This window comes from Musca domestica, unplaced genomic scaffold (genome assembly GCF_030504385.1).
Source record: "Musca domestica strain aabys unplaced genomic scaffold, Musca_domestica.polishedcontigs.V.1.1 42, whole genome shotgun sequence".
Classification (NCBI taxonomy): Eukaryota; Metazoa; Arthropoda; class Insecta; order Diptera; family Muscidae; genus Musca; species Musca domestica.
This window is the reverse complement of record NW_026712329.1, coordinates 7,742,235-7,757,977: the sequence shown is the minus strand read 5'-3', so window position 1 is coordinate 7,757,977 and position 15,743 is coordinate 7,742,235. Positions and strand designations below refer to the sequence as shown.

At 38.1% G+C, this 15,743-nt stretch overlaps 2 protein-coding genes and 1 long non-coding RNA gene across 3 annotated transcripts in view; all 3 read left to right on the top strand.

Moving 5' to 3' along the window:
- Window positions 1-15,743, top strand: part of LOC101897626 (ETS-like protein pointed) — a 305,487-nt gene that overhangs the window by 88,600 nt on the left and 201,144 nt on the right. The gene's annotated exons all lie outside the window — the stretch shown is intronic.
- LOC131804307 (uncharacterized) lies at window positions 4,995-14,718 on the top strand. The gene is made up of 3 exons (XR_009343072.1): window positions 4,995-5,424; window positions 5,648-5,874; window positions 13,222-14,718. It is a non-coding gene; the product is annotated as an uncharacterized LOC131804307 (long non-coding RNA).
- LOC131804306 (uncharacterized) lies at window positions 9,675-13,228 on the top strand. The gene is made up of 2 exons (XM_059126978.1): window positions 9,675-11,591; window positions 11,660-13,228. Exons 1-2 carry the CDS (start codon window positions 9,852-9,854, stop codon window positions 11,717-11,719), a joined length of 1,800 nt encoding a protein of 599 aa, XP_058982961.1. The 5' UTR covers window positions 9,675-9,851; the 3' UTR covers window positions 11,720-13,228.

Sequence of the window (15,743 nt, the reverse complement as noted above, 5' to 3'; positions counted from 1 at the left end):
TATAAAAATGAATTTTGGTTTTATGTTTTAGGTTTTTAAAAAATGAATAAAGTACCTAATTTAAAACAAGAAAAACTTTCGCATTTTCTTAATTTTTGAAAAAGTTACAGGACATTCATTCTCCTTGTAATTTCAGTTGCTTTAGTTTTGGCCACCAGTGTATTTCGCAAGTTATGACAGATAAAAGTATTGAAAATTTGGCCCTTTGTGGGTGAGGTACCAGAAGGGGTTCGCAGATATTTAGCATCTTTACAACAAATCTTGTGTTAACAAAAGTGTGAACCCTATGTGGGGGAGGTATCACAATAAATGGTCCGATCTCTACCGTTTTTATAACAGATCCTTTGTTGATAGAAATATTCAGATGTGCCAAGTCTAAATGGGATAGGATGTTAATTTCGCGTTTTAGGAGCTTCATGGATATTCCAAATTTCGAACTTTTGTGGGGGAGGTACCAGAAAGAGTGGACATATATATTACGTCTTAATACCAGATCTTGGGTTTAAAAAAAAAATACTAGGATGTGTGAAATTTGAAACTATCGGACTCTTACATCAAATTTTATAAGAGTTTAATTAATTATTCAAAATTTTGACTCTATGTGGGGGAGGTACTTGATGGAGTGGACCGATATTGTCCATTTTCACACCTGACCTAGCACCGACGCAGATATTAGGATTTGCAAAGTTGGAACAAAATCGGACCATCCTTTCTCTTTCTGTGCAGAAAATATATATTTTGAAAATTGCGACCTTTTGCTGGATAGGTAGGTACCAGTAGGAGGGAACCGATATTGCCCATCTCCGAACTCGATCTAAGTTTGACAAAAATATTACTATGTACCAAGTTTGGACCAAATCGGATACTCCTGTCGAGAGTTATCGTGCGTATTAGCCAGCCAGACAGGCGGACGGACATGTTCTAAAACGGATTTGGTCCAAAAGACCTACGGTCTAAAACCATTACTTCGACTAGGCACGTTTTGGCCGTACCAAATGATATATACCCTCTCTAGCCATATGGCTGAGGGTATAAAAAGATGGCCCTCACTGAACCAGGTGACTACTAGATAAAGAACCACCCCTCCTCTTAGCAATAGGCCCTTTCAAAAGCACCATTGCCTAAAAAGTGCAACCAGTTGCCACTTGCCTGCCACATGCCTTGTGAATGTTAACAAAATAAATCGTGTGTGTGTCTTTCGCTCCATGCCCTCTTTCGTCCACTTCTATGCTAAGCGCCACTTACACCATGGGATACCATGGCAAATAAGTATGTTTCCAATAAATTTCCTTTGCGTTTGGGGATTCTTTCGTTGCCGGTCGGTATTGTTTTGGGTGGCTCTGCATGTAAAACAATTTTTTATCAGTTTTTATTATGGGCGCTATCTTTGAAGCGCTCCTCACAGCGAACACAAAATCAAAACAAACACACACACACATGATCGGTAAGTGGGAGTAACAGGCGGTGGCAGAGAATGGGATGGAGTGGGAATGGGAATGGAGGGTGAATTATGGCTTTATGTTTTGTTTATACATTTCAACAAATCTGTGTAATAGCCATGTTCTCATATCTCGAACACCGAACTAATGCTGTTCACAACTTGTTATTGATACCCACCACCAAAACTGACCAATGAATTACAACGAAAATCGTGGCGATGAGGAGGGGAAAGGGGGAACGAAGATATAACTCCATTGATTTTGACCATAACACCAATTCAATACCGTTTGTCTTTCCACTCAATGGCCACATTCATGGGTCTTTCCCATGAATGGCAAGAAGGAACTGAAAATTGTGTTGGCAGTTCCAACTCAGATATTAATCTGTTATCCACTACACTAATCTTCTTATCTCCTCTTTAGTGTTGGCTGCATGGCTGCGAAGATATATTATGTGATGTTCGGAGAACACAAAAAAAAAAAAACGAGATATAAAATTAGGTTTTTAGTTTAAAATCGTAAATTTAATTTTTAATAGCACAAAATTAATTATTTCAAGTTCATAAATTATATTAAGCTACAAATTGATATTTCAGATACGGGATAATGCGAAAGATAAAGACGTGATAAGTTATATTATGACTATGTAGAGGTGGAGTGTCAAAAAACATACGTTTTCCTAATTGTATTTTTATTACAGAACCATTGACTTCTGTAGTTAAGAATATTACATTTCAGAAAGAAATTATTATTTGGGAAAAATTAGTTCTCGCGAGATCAGGGGTTTTTGTAAAAAAGTGGTTCTTCCGAACGAAAATATATTTTCTCAAAATTGTTTACCTAACCATAGATCCTAATGCACTTACTTCTCTTGTCCTGAGGAAATCTTTTTACAGTAAATGACGATTTTATACCCTTCACCATACAATAGAGGGTATATTAAACTTATCAGTCCGTTTGCAACACCTCGAAATATTCGTCGGAGACCCCTAAAGTATATGCAGGGAGAGATGAAAAATGTTATTCGTGATGAAATTTAAGCGTGATAGTGTGATTTCTTTATATTTAGCTGGAAAATCAAAACTGGCTATCGTTAGCCCGACGTCAAGGAAGTGGACGGAAGAAAACAGCAACATCGGCAGAAATGGTTCGAAAAGTAAAGAAGCGACTTGATCGAAGTCCACGTCACAGTGGCCGAAAATGGCTCGTGAGTTGAACATATCGCATTATTCCATTCGGCAAATATTGGAAAATGAGCTCGGGATAAAGCCATTGAAATTCCAAAAAGTGCAAGAACTTACACCGCTACAGAAAGAAAATAGACTCAAAAGAGCTAAAGAGTTGCTTCGCTTGGCCGAAAGTCGTTGTCCAGCAGTTTGTAAAAAAAGAAAATGATTGTGTTTACTTGCCAAAGAGGTCAGCTGAAAATATGCACTTTCGGTTGGCCATCAGAACTCAAGCGCCGGCCATGATGATGGTGTGGGCCGCCATAAAACCGATGGTCGCTCTCCGCTCGTATTAATTGACTGTGGCATCAATTTCGACATTTTTTGTTTTCATTCAATAACACTTAAAAAAATTGTAAAATTTATGGCGTTTGACTTTGTTGCAGTTTTTTTATCTCACCCTGTATATTCCTGATTAGAATAAAATTATATGGCAATTTAGTACCTCTTGATGTTCGATTTTGCGATTTATTTAAATCTTTTCTCTCCTTACAAAAAATTTTCGAGTAGGTCCACCAATAGATATATCCCCCATATAATAGTACTCCCGATTTTCGGTATATTGAAGGTTTCTGCCACAATTTCCAATCAAATCAGCTGAAACGTGGAAATTGGGGTTGCTGGTAGGCGTGTTTTCTCCTTGCAAACAATGTTCGATTTAGGTCCACTAGTTGGTATAACCCACTTAATAACGATACCTCCCGATTTTCGATATTTTAAGGTTTCTGCCCCAATTTCCAACATAATTAGTTGAAACTTGAAACTCGTTAGGTCTATTCTCTCCTTGTAAAAAAGGTCCAATTCAGTTCTGCTAATTAGTATAGCCCTTATATAACGTTACCTCCCGATTTTCGGTATTTTGAAGGTTTCTGCCACAATTTTGAACTAAATTAGATAAAACTTGACAATTGGGTTCTCGTAAGTCCGTTCTCTCCTGGCAACGAGTATTCGCCACAGGTCCACTAATTAGTATAGCCCCCATTTAACGGTACCTCCCGATTTTAAGTATTTTGAAGGTTTCTGACACAATTTCCAACCAAATTGGATGAAACTTGACAATTAGGATTCCCGGTAGGTCTGTTCATTCCTAGCAAAATATATTCGCTATAGGTCCACTAATTGGTAATTTTCGAACGGTATCTGATGCCCGGTATCAAATATCATTGATGTGGAGCGAGCATGTGAGGGTCTTAAAACTTCAAATCGGATGAAACCTATCTATCGGAGCTGTAGCTATATCTGAACCGATTTTTACCAAATTTGAAGCACTTGCTTTCAGACCGAAATCCGTCGAAAGATTCAAAAAACGGTACATTTGGGTTGATATTAGCTATTATTTGCAAAATAAACCTGAAATCGGATTAAGGATATATATAGGGGCTATACCCAAATCTGAACTAATAATATTTGGTAAAGGTATTTCCGAGCTCTATAAGATATCTGGAACCAAATATCATTGTTGTCGAATGCATATTACGAATGTGACGGACTTGAACACCAAATCGGATGAAACATACATATGGGAGCTACAGCTATTTCTGAACCGAGTTTCACCAAATTTGACGTATTTGCTTCTAGACTGAACTCGGTCGGATGTGCTAAATTCAGGTCATTTAGACTTACATTAGCCATTTGCTGAACAATTAACCCGAAATCGGAAGATATATGAGAGTTATATCTAAATATGATCAGATTATCACCAATTTTAAAAGGGTTCGTCCTTGGACAAAACAAATGTTGTTTGGAAAATCATCTCATTTGGATAATAAATGGGACTTGCATTTTGTTCACAAAAATACATGGACGGACTGACCGACATGCATAAATCGACTCAGGAAGTGATTCTATGAAGAACCTGAAAATTAACTATGGGTCTATCTCGCTTCCTTCTCCATGTTACAAACAAATGCACAAAGTCATAATACCCTTATCACTATGTGGTGTAAGGTATACGGGCATACGGGCTAAAATGGTACTGAATAGTACTAATATTGGGTCATGGTAGTTGCGGGTGGGTTAAATATATAGTTATTATAATTTTTATCCATTATGGAATCTCAATAGAGCTCGCACTTAAAGATTTGGTACAGCATTGATTTTGTTCCTAGGATATTTGGCATTGAGAACGGAATACATCGTTCCTCGATTTAGTCCCCATACAACGGTTCCTTCAAGTTTCGGTATTTCGGAGATTTCTAACGAAATTAGAATAGGAATAAACAAATTGTAACATTGTTTTTTGATAACTCCACACCAGATGTTTCCCGAATCCACAGGGTATAATTAGAAGATAACATCTTAACAATATGTTAGCGACTATGTCAACGAATATAACAGTTGTAATGTCCAGAGAACCCCAAAGACAAAAAAGAAAAAAAAATCAAATGACAAACTTGCTGTTTACGTCAAAACGTAAACCATTTTCATTTCCTTAAACTGTATCTTAAATATGAATAGCACCATTGTTAGTGTACTATCCATTAGAACTGTTATCGAAGTTAAGATAATTATTCTATGTTTTTCCTTTTCCCATTTTCATATTTTCTTTTTATCGGCCTTCTCTAATGGCCATATTGGGAGTCTAATTTCCGCGTCTTATTGAATTCTATTCTAATTCGACTCTGGAACCTGACAGTCCAAATCCAGTACCATCCTAATAAAAAGAATTCTAATATAGCGAAATATAAAAGCTTTTTTTTCATTACTCTGGATTTGGGTTCCAACCGTTTTCAACGTTTCTGCCAGCTACAACATTCAAGGTAAAAAAAGTGATCTTGGATTTTGTTTGGGCTCTAAGAGCAAGTTGTCCACCATCACACTCACGGTAGATGCTTCCAAAGCTTTACCAGGCAATTCAGCCGTTTGCCTGAACATTTTGGTCCACGTCGAACCGGATCGACAAGCTGCTCTCCAGAGAATTCAGCTGCAGAAGCCTTTGATTTCCATAGGTACGTTTCTCTTGTAATAATTTCGTCGTTTCAGTACACAACAAGAAGTCGAAAGATTCACTCAATTTGATATAAAGTGCCGTGTCGTGTTTCACCCCAAAATATAAACTTCAAAATAATTATATATCTGGAAATTCCTGGCTAATTCCCCAAATAACTAAGCTGAGAAGATCGACAACCTAGGAATTGTGGATTTACTAAGAGGAAGACTAAGAGGATTTACTAAGAGGAGACTGCCTTAATACAACAAGAGGATTGTGAGTAAGTTTTTTACAAAAAAAAATATTGATATCCTGTGTGTTGAAAAATAGCCCTGAGTGAGACTACAAAAAAATCTCTGTGGGAAGTTCTTAAAAATTTCGGTAAAAAGGAAACATTTTGTTGGAAAAAAAATAATAAAAAAAGGGGCAAAATTCGTTTAAAATATGTGTGAACATAAGTGGTACATTTGCTCCTTAGTGTAACAGATCCGAGGCTGTTAAATTAAAAAACGTGTTCTGTAGAACTCTGTTAATAACAGAGTCATAACATTTATCTGCGACAGCCTCACTGTTCACTATTTATTTATGGGAACATCTCTCTGTTGTACCAGATGCATTTCAGGTTTACCCTGAAAATACATTAGAAGTGCTTTCTCAATGATCATCCAGGCACTCATAATACACATGGGAGTGAGCAACCTCCATGCATGATCTCTTCCATATTGTTGTTCACTCGTCTTGCATTGTCCATTCCATTCTCTTTTTCAGCTTCATGTTTATTCCCAGCGCGCATGTCCACTGAGTACATGCTCTTATTTATGGATGTTGAGATCCAAGCTTGCCATGTTCTCTTAAGTTATTTTCAGCTTACCTTTCTTCGTCTTCATTGGTCCGAATGAGCATATGCTACTCTTGTGTATGTATGTGGTGATCAGAGCTTGCACACTTCTCTTAAGTCAGTTCCAGCATCATTCTCTTCTTTTCTATTATTCGAATGCGCATGTCCACTGAGAATGCGCTTCTCTCGTGCATGCTGAAACTAAAGCTCAACTCATCGTTCTCTTCCTCAGCCACATACATCCTATTGCAACCAATGTTTACATTCTCTGCTTTGAGTGCGCATGTCCAATGAGAATGCGCTAGTCAATTGTGGGTGAGATTACAACTCAATCGTGTTGTTGTATCATTGCCGTGTAACTACTATTGCAGAGTTTGAGTTCTCCGCTCAATCAGTTGTTACATTTGTGTTCTTTTCTCTATTTATTTTTACGTGTCATTCTCGCTGTTTGAGAGTCCGACACATACCAACGGAGGATTGATTGCTCAGAGCGGAGCATATCATTCCAAATTATTCCATTTATTCCAATTCTTCCAAATTCTTTCCACTTACATTGAGTTCAATGAACTCTTGAACGATCAGCTGTTTTTCTACTTTAGCAAAGTCGTGTTTTTGCTTGTGATGTCTCTGAAGCACATTTAGAAGCATTTAGATACAAATAATAATATCTGGATACCAACGCACAGTGGTACCAAATATAACTTTTCTACAATCAAAAAAAAAAAATATTAAACAAAAAATATAGATACTTGTCGCGCTTTTCACTATTACTTGAAAATTCAACCAATTAAATGTCATTAATGAGAATTAATTAATTGAAGTTAAGAAAAAAGAAACAAGAGTTAATTAAGAGTAATTCAACACATTAGTTCAAATTAAAGAAGCAAATTGATCAATATTAAAAAAAAAAATTAATTAATTGATATTTGAGGAAAAAGTTTATAATTGGTAAGAATCAAGTACATTATTTAATTGAAATTTAAATTCAAGAGAATCATTAATTGAAATTACTAGAGAAAAATATTATTTTTCTGAAACTAAAATAAAAAAAAAAATACTTTTAATTAAATTAAAATAATAATAATAATTAAATACGTTCAATAAAAATCAAAGGAAATAATTAATTAATTAAAATAAAATAAATACAATAAAATTACTAAAATATTCCACCAGTGGAATTTGAAATTAATGATAATACAATCTCCTGTTCGTTTCAAGTTAGGTTTTCCTAAAATAGCATTCAATTGGTACCCGTACTTTCTACCAGGACATTTTATGCTATTTTTTCATCATTTTCAAATTTGGAACACACGGTGAACTCAGTTTGTTGTTTCTTTCACCAGTCCTAGTTGCCCTACTCCGATATAACCACTTGTCTTGCATAATTTTTATCCACTCATTCTATTGTCTTTGATCCATCAAACTTCTTGCTTGTAGTCATGTCACTCGACAAATTCATTCGCCTAGCTGACAGCTTGGTAGAATTTGAAGCGGCACTTATTGCCAATGAGTTTCCTCTAACAACTCGGTGTTTGCTGGAAACCCACACTGAAGAGGTGAAATCCACATGGTCACATCTTAAACAAGCTTATGAGCAATGTCTGGCGGATTTGGAAAATGAAGAAGAAGATGAAGAGGTGTCCGATGATAGAGAAACCAATGAGGTAGCGACAGTGAAGGATAAATATAAGAAATCCTACTCAACTTACTGTCGTTGTATCTCAAAGCTCAATGAAGCTCTGGAACCTCTCTCTCCTTCCTCTTCTAGTCCAAGTTTACGGTCCAGTAACGCTTTTAACTTGCCTCCAATTGAGTTATCCACATTTCATGGAGACTACAAATCCTGGCCAAGCTTTCGTGACATGTTTACGGCCATTTGCATACGCAATTCCAAATTAAGCCCAGTAGAAAAATTGTTCTACCTAAGTCAGAAGACCAAAGGTGAAGCACACGACATTGTTAGGAAAAGTCCTTTGACGAATTCCGGATTCACCTTAGCGTGGAACAATCTATGTTCCAGGTTTGAGAACAAACGAGTGCTGGTTAATGGCCAACTAAAGAATTTATTTTCACTTGTCAATATTCATACAGAAACTGCAATATCCATCAAGAAGCTTCAAAGAGATATCAATTCTTGTATATCCACTCTAAAGCTTTATGATGTTGACGTTGAAAGCTGGAATCCGATTTTCGTGTTCATTTGTTCCAACTGTCTTCCAGATTCTACTTTAACTTTATGGGAACAAACACTCTCGGATAAAACCAGCATTCCAAAATGGTCTGAATTGGATATATTTCTTACCAACCGGTATAGAACATTGGAGGCTGTCTCTGAAATGAGAAGTTCTTCTGATTCCAAGTCCAAAGAGGATAAGTCCAAACCTTTAAATACAAAGAATCAGAAGGACAGGCATCAGACATACCAAACCAACGTCAACAAAACTAAATGTCGATTGTGTTCCAATGAATTCCACATAATAAGGAAATGTCCTCGGTTCCTAGCATTTAATTACGCACAGAGATTGGCGGAAATAAAGGCCAGCAATCTCTGTCTAAATTGTTTTTCCAGCTCCCATGCTGTCAAAAATTGTAAAAGCAAAAATTCTTGCTTCAAATGTCAAAAACGACATAATACTCTCCTCCATAAGGATGCTGAGCAACAAAATATACCCATTAGTACTTCTCCTTCAGCTTCCAATACACCACTTCAAACGCCTAGGACATTTGCATTCCAAGCTTCTCCAAATTCCTCCATACAGTCCACTAACTCTTCAACCGATGTTATTCAAAATTGTTTCGCGGTTAATTCAAACGGCGTTTTGCTTGGTACCGCTGTAGTAAAAGTTATTCATGCAGGTGTTGGTTATATAGCGAGGGCCCTCATAGATTCAGGTTCAGAAGGTACCTTTATATCTCAAAACCTTGCCAATGCCCTCAGGTTACCTTCCAAACCTACATCCGCTATCATATCAGGCCTTAATAACACGGTTTCAGCTGCTGTTCAAAAAGAATGTCGCTTTATCCTGGGCTCCTATGCGGATAAAGCTTTCGAGATCGATGTTTCAGCCTTAATTGTGCCTCATCTTTCTAATAACCTTCCAACCTGCACAATAGGGTCTGATATTCTCTATTCGCTACCAAAGTTAGACTTAGCTGACCCGTATTTTTACCGAAGCTCCAAGATTGATATCCTAATTGGCGCAGATTTACTTCCTTCTGTCATGTTATCTGGGTGCCAGCGAGCGATTTGCGGATCCTTATTCGCCCAGGAGACCGTATTCGGATGGATCCTCACTGGCCCCATTCCAACCAAAGCTCCAAAGTCCTTCTCTACATGTGTATCGTACTTCTGCGAAATTTCTTTAGAAAAAAGTCTTCTGAAATTTTGGGAGGTGGAGAATATTCCACAACAGCGTGTAATGTCCAAAGCAGATAGACAATGTGAAGAAATTTATCAGAGAACGACAACTAGAGATGGGAATGGAAGGTATACTGTTTCGCTTCCGTTTAAAGACGAATATTCCGATTCACTAACCTTAGGTCAGTCGAGAAAAGGTGCGATGGCCCAATATATTCGGAATGAAAGTCGTCTGCTAAAAAATCCAGAATTGAAAAGAGAATATGATCTTAATATTGAAGAGTACGTCAAACTAGGACATATGATTCCTGTTCTACCTCCTACAATCTCAGAATTTCCCGATCACTACTATTTGCCGCATCATGCTGTTGTGAAGCCAGATAGTTCTACCACTAAAGTCCGTGTGGTTTTCAATGCTTCTTACGCAACATCGAATGGTACAAGTCTAAATGACGTTTTGTATACTGGTCCAGCCTTACAGAACGACTTGACTATTCTCATCCTTAAGTGGCGTTTTTATCGCTATGTTTTCAGTGGTGATATAGAGAAAATGTATCGTCAAATCCTTGTGTCTCCTTCTCACACCCACTTTCAGAGAATCCTGTTCCGCCAGAATCCAACTGAACCAATAAAGGATTACGAGTTGAAAACTGTAACCTTTGGTGTTAACTGTGCACCGTATCTTGCGATACGTACGATGATTCAACTAGCCAATGACGTCCATGATTCATATCCATTAGCTAGTCATGTTTTGAAGAATTGCATGTATGTGGATGATGCCCTTGCAGGGGCACATGACATACACACAGCAATTTCAACCGTACGTGAATTAATCCTATCTCTGAAGTCCGCAGGATTCAACATGCGAAAATGGACCTCCAATTCAACAACAATTCTCTCGGACTTGTCACCCGATGATCTTCTTAATGATGGCTTTTTAGACTTTAACGCACATTGTGCAGCTAAAATGTTAGGCATTCGTTGGAATGCGTATTCTGATCAGTTTTATTTCTCCTCCATTGCATTTTCTCCCCATACTTATACCAAACGAGAGGTTCTTTCCCAAATATCAAAACTATTTGATCCTGCTGGCTGGATTTCGCCGGTCATTGTATTAGCCAAGATAATTATGCAAAAAATATGGCTAGATAAAGTGGGTTGGGATGAAGAGATATCACCAGAATCAATTGACTTATGGAAAGCATTTCAGTCTTCATTTTCTTCCATCAATGAGATTCGTGTTCCACGTTGGTTTAACTTTGTCCCAGACCATGAAATTGAATTCCACGGGTTTTCGGATGCATCAGAAAGGGCTTATGCCGCAGTACTATACATTCGAATTGTTTCTCCAACTACTGTGTACACCCACTTAGTGGCTTCCAAAACGAAAGTAGCACCGATTAAGTCCCTATCTATTCCTAGACTGGAATTATGTGCAGCTACTCTCCTTGCTGAGCTAATTGACAATTTAGTGCCTCAATTCGACGTTCACCGTCACTCATTACATTGCTGGACGGACTCCACCATTGTGATTTCATGGTTAGCAAAACAACCATGTCATTGGAATACTTTTGTGGCAAATCGAATTTCTAAAATCATCCAAACTGTCGATCCACCAAAATGGCACCACGTCAGTTCAGAGGACAACCCCGCCGATCTCGCGAGTAGAGGTGTCTATCCACAGGATCTAATCCAAAATGATCTTTGGTGGAGAGGTCCTGCATGGTTATCTGAATTTGACACTCCTTGGGAAAATTACTCTAATCAAGATGTCCAACCAACTGAATTAGAGAAGAAGTCGGTAAAGACACATTTTGCATATTTCGAAAACTTCCACGATTACTTAACGAATTTTTCTTCCTACCCAAGAGCTCTAAGGATTATGGCGTATGTATATCGTTTTATAAATGGTACTCATCCACGATATAAGACCAATAATAGACGTTATGGTAACGTCATAGAAGCTCAAGAAATCATCCATGTTCGCTCAAAGCTGATATCCATATACCAAAGGCTATTTTACCCAAATGAGTACATGGCGCTGAGTATCCAAAGACCGATTCCTTCTTCTAGTAAACTATTGAGTTTGAATCCCTTCTTAGATTCCGAAGGTCTAATGCGAATTTGCGGTCGACTTGAAGTATGTCCAGAGTTATCCTACAACGAGAGACATCCTATAATTGTTCCATACAACTGTCAATATTCCAAACTATTAGTCCAATATATCCATTTGATAAGTCTACACGGGGGCAATCAACTTGTCCTCCGATTGGTCCGTACACAATACTGGATACCAAAGGTTCAAAATCTTATAAAATCCATTATACGAAATTGCAAGATCTGTGTCATATATAAGAAAAGATGCCAAAAGCAGTTGATGGCTGCATTGCCTCCAGAAAGATGTGAAATATCCCGACCATTCACACATACCGGTTTGGATTTTGCAGGACCTTTTGATATCAAGAGCTATACTGGAAGATATTGTCGGATTACCAAAGGATATGTGTGTGTGTTTGTCTGTTTTTCCACAAAGGCAATTCACCTTGAAGCAACATCCGACTTATCCACATCCAATTTTCTGGCAGCTTTTAACCGTTTTGTTTCCCGTCGTGGCTGCCCACTCCATTTGCACTCTGACAACGGAACTACGTTTGTCGGAGCTTCCAAGAGGATCGCAAAAGATTTTATCGATACCTCGAATCAAGCTCTAATGTCTAATTACGCCCACCAAAATTTGACATGGCATTTCATACCTCCCGGAGCTCCTCATATGGGTGGACTCTGGGAAGCCGGCGTAAAAAGTTTCAAACAACATTTCCGCAAAGTTGCTGGCAATACAAAATACACATACGAAGAATTTCAAACCTTACTGACTAAAATTGAGGCGTGTCTAAACTCTAGACCAATATCCCCATCTTCTCAAAGCCCATCAGATTTCACCGCATTGACTCCTGGACACTTTTTAATCGGTTCTCCTATACTATCTCCCTTAGAACCAGAAATTTCCCAGTCATCCATTTCTATTCAAAATCGCTGGCAACGACTCCGATCAATGTATCAACATTTTTGTAGCAGATGGAAGACTGAATATCTGAAGGAACTTCATAAAAGGACTAAATGGAAAAGTCCAGAACGCGATGTCGAAGAAAATATGCTGGTGGTTATTCAGGAAGAAAATCTCCCTCCGACCTGTTGGCGTTTGGGCAGAGTGATTCGTGTCTATCATGGCAATGATCAGAAAGTGCGCGTTGCTGATATTCTCACTCAGAAGGGAAGAATCACCCGGCCAATTACAAAGCTGGTCATCTTACCAGATAACCAGTCTTAGACTTTATCCTCATACAAAGCCTGAGACAAATAATTTTTCCATTTTCTATTTTAGTTCAATTCAATTCCATTCTTCTTTTTTTTAATTCATTCCTTTTTTTCAGTTCTTTATTTACAATATTACAATGAAGGGTCCTTCGTCTTCTCGTTATTCGGAATTTGCCTGCAGGTTGTGCCGCAAAAATACCAATAAGATGGTTACCCCTCTTGATATCACCACCCCCAAGGACTCTTCAGATACTACCGGCTCAATACCGAGGTCAACATCGACATCCAGTATTACCTCTTTGTCGGCACTTCTTAGGCAGAATGCCACCCCTCTTCTTCCTACTGCAGTCGTCAAAATCAACGGAGCAAATAGCACACAGTTGGCAAGGTGTTTATTGGATTCCGCGGCCCCCATGAGCTGCATTTCCAAACGCTTCGTAGATAAGTTGGGGTTGTCTACGCTCGAGTTGGAAGATGAAGTTATGTGCCCCGTCACCTTGACATCCTGCGTCGATTCCAAGACAAAGATAGAGGCTATATTGCGAATGAGGAACAGGATTGGAATTACAACTCCTAAGCAATCGCTGCCCGAGTCTTCAAAACTCAGTTTCAAAAACTTCGTCCTAGCAGATAGCAAATTCTATAAGGCAGCTTCTGTTGATATCGTCATTGGTGTTGACATATATTCCAAAATTATTGTCGACGGCATCTTTATTCGCCATGGACTTCCTACAGCTCAAAATACCCTTTTCGGATTAGTGCTATATGGAACATTTTCAAATTAATACAAATAATTGTACTCTCTTCCACCACTTTTATTCTGAATTTACGATACCTTTTTTTTAAATACTAATATGCCAATTGAAATCGCTTGAAGACATATTGTATTATGATATAATAAGTTATGCATTAAGTCATTTAGTCATATGAATTTAGTCCTAAATGAATTGATTATATAATTGTCATGTCCCCTTGCCATGGGGGGCGGAATGTTTACGTCAAAACGTAAACCATTTTCATTTCCTTAAACTGTATCTTAAATATGAATAGCACCATTGTTAGTGTACTATCCATTAGAACTGTTATCGAAGTTAAGATAATTATTCTATGTTTTTCCTTTTCCCATTTTCATATTTTCTTTTTATCGGCCTTCTCTAATGGCCATATTGGGAGTCTAATTTCCGCGTCTTATTGAATTCTATTCTAATTCGACTCTGGAACCTGACAGTCCAAATCCAGTACCATCCTAATAAAAAGAATTCTAATATAGCGAAATATAAAAGCTTTTTTTTCATTACTCTGGATTTGGGTTCCAACCGTTTTCAACGTTTCTGCCAGCTACAACATTCAAGGTAAAAAAAGTGATCTTGGATTTTGTTTGGGCTCTAAGAGCAAGTTGTCCACCATCACACTCACGGTAGATGCTTCCAAAGCTTTACCAGGCAATTCAGCCGTTTGCCTGAACACTTGCCAACAAACAAAACCAGGTGAGATATTTTCAACTGTAACGATCCAATCGAATACAGGCTAATAACAGATTTGATTCTCTAGTTTCATTACTGCCAATTGCCCCATGGTGGTGGTTATTGGAAAAAGAGATGAAGGAAAATGCTATATCAGACCACAGATACCGATAGCGAAGCAAGCTGGGCTCAGAAGAAGCGTTTATCGCAGCTTTCAGTGTTGCATTCATGCGTAAGGCATTTAAATCAAAACGTTAAAACCCAATTGTGAAGTGTGCTTCATTGTGGTGGTGGTGGTGCCGTTTCTGTGGTCCTCCATTCTGGGAAGCAGACGATGACGACTATGATGCTATTGGAGGCAGAAGAAGCTGAAGATGAGGTTGAAATTAAATTAAATGAAAACTTGATCAATAAAATGGTAACAACTGCCACAGAAAGTATCTGAAGCTTCTTCATCTGCGTGTCTTGGTATCATTCCAGTCAAACACCCATTTGTTTCTCCTCTTCCTTCTTCTTCTCTTCTTTTGCTATTTGCAATTGCTGGCCCCGAATGATCCAATGTGGTTTTAGGCCTTCTTCAGCCGATGATGATTGTAGTTCGTTTGAATGTTCTGCAATGAATATGAAATTGATATTATGAAAAGCGCGTTTCCACACACCAACACACGCCGTTCCACTCATGAACATAACGAACGCATTGAGGAAAATGCACCTGCGTTGTGTAAATAATGCTAAGCTCAAACAATTTTCCTCAGTTTCCAGTTTCAGTTATCATAACAAAGTTATTCATTTGTTTGCCATAGAGAGGTCCGAACAATTCATTCATCTATGTTGTGGTACTCCAGTGCCAAGAGGCGATTGATCCCCCTCTTATAGCCAGCAAACTGCCAGCCAGCCAGCCAGCCAGGTTTTCATTGACAACATCACAACATAGAGGTTGTGTGATGCCAGCCTAACACACAATCAATGGTAATTTAAAGTATGGCAAAGGCGCATGCGCACCTCATCGCAGTGTATGTGCAAGTGAACAGAACTTAACTCTAACCGATCGACCAGAACGATGTCGTCCTAGTCTTCAGTTCGTTATGAAAATGAGCAAGAAAATGCAATACAAAACAAAATAGAAGCGAAACGAGTCAATAAAACAAATGAAGCATATCTTCGTTCGCCTGCCA

Coding starts and splice junctions, on each gene's coding strand:
- LOC131804306 (XM_059126978.1), top strand. CDS start 9,852: ATGTCCAAAGCAGATAGACAATGTGAAGAAATTTATCAGAGAACGACA. Junction 11,592..11,659: donor CTGAATTAGAGAAGAAGTCG/GTAAAGACACAT, acceptor TTCCTACCCAAG/AGCTCTAAGGATTATGGCGT.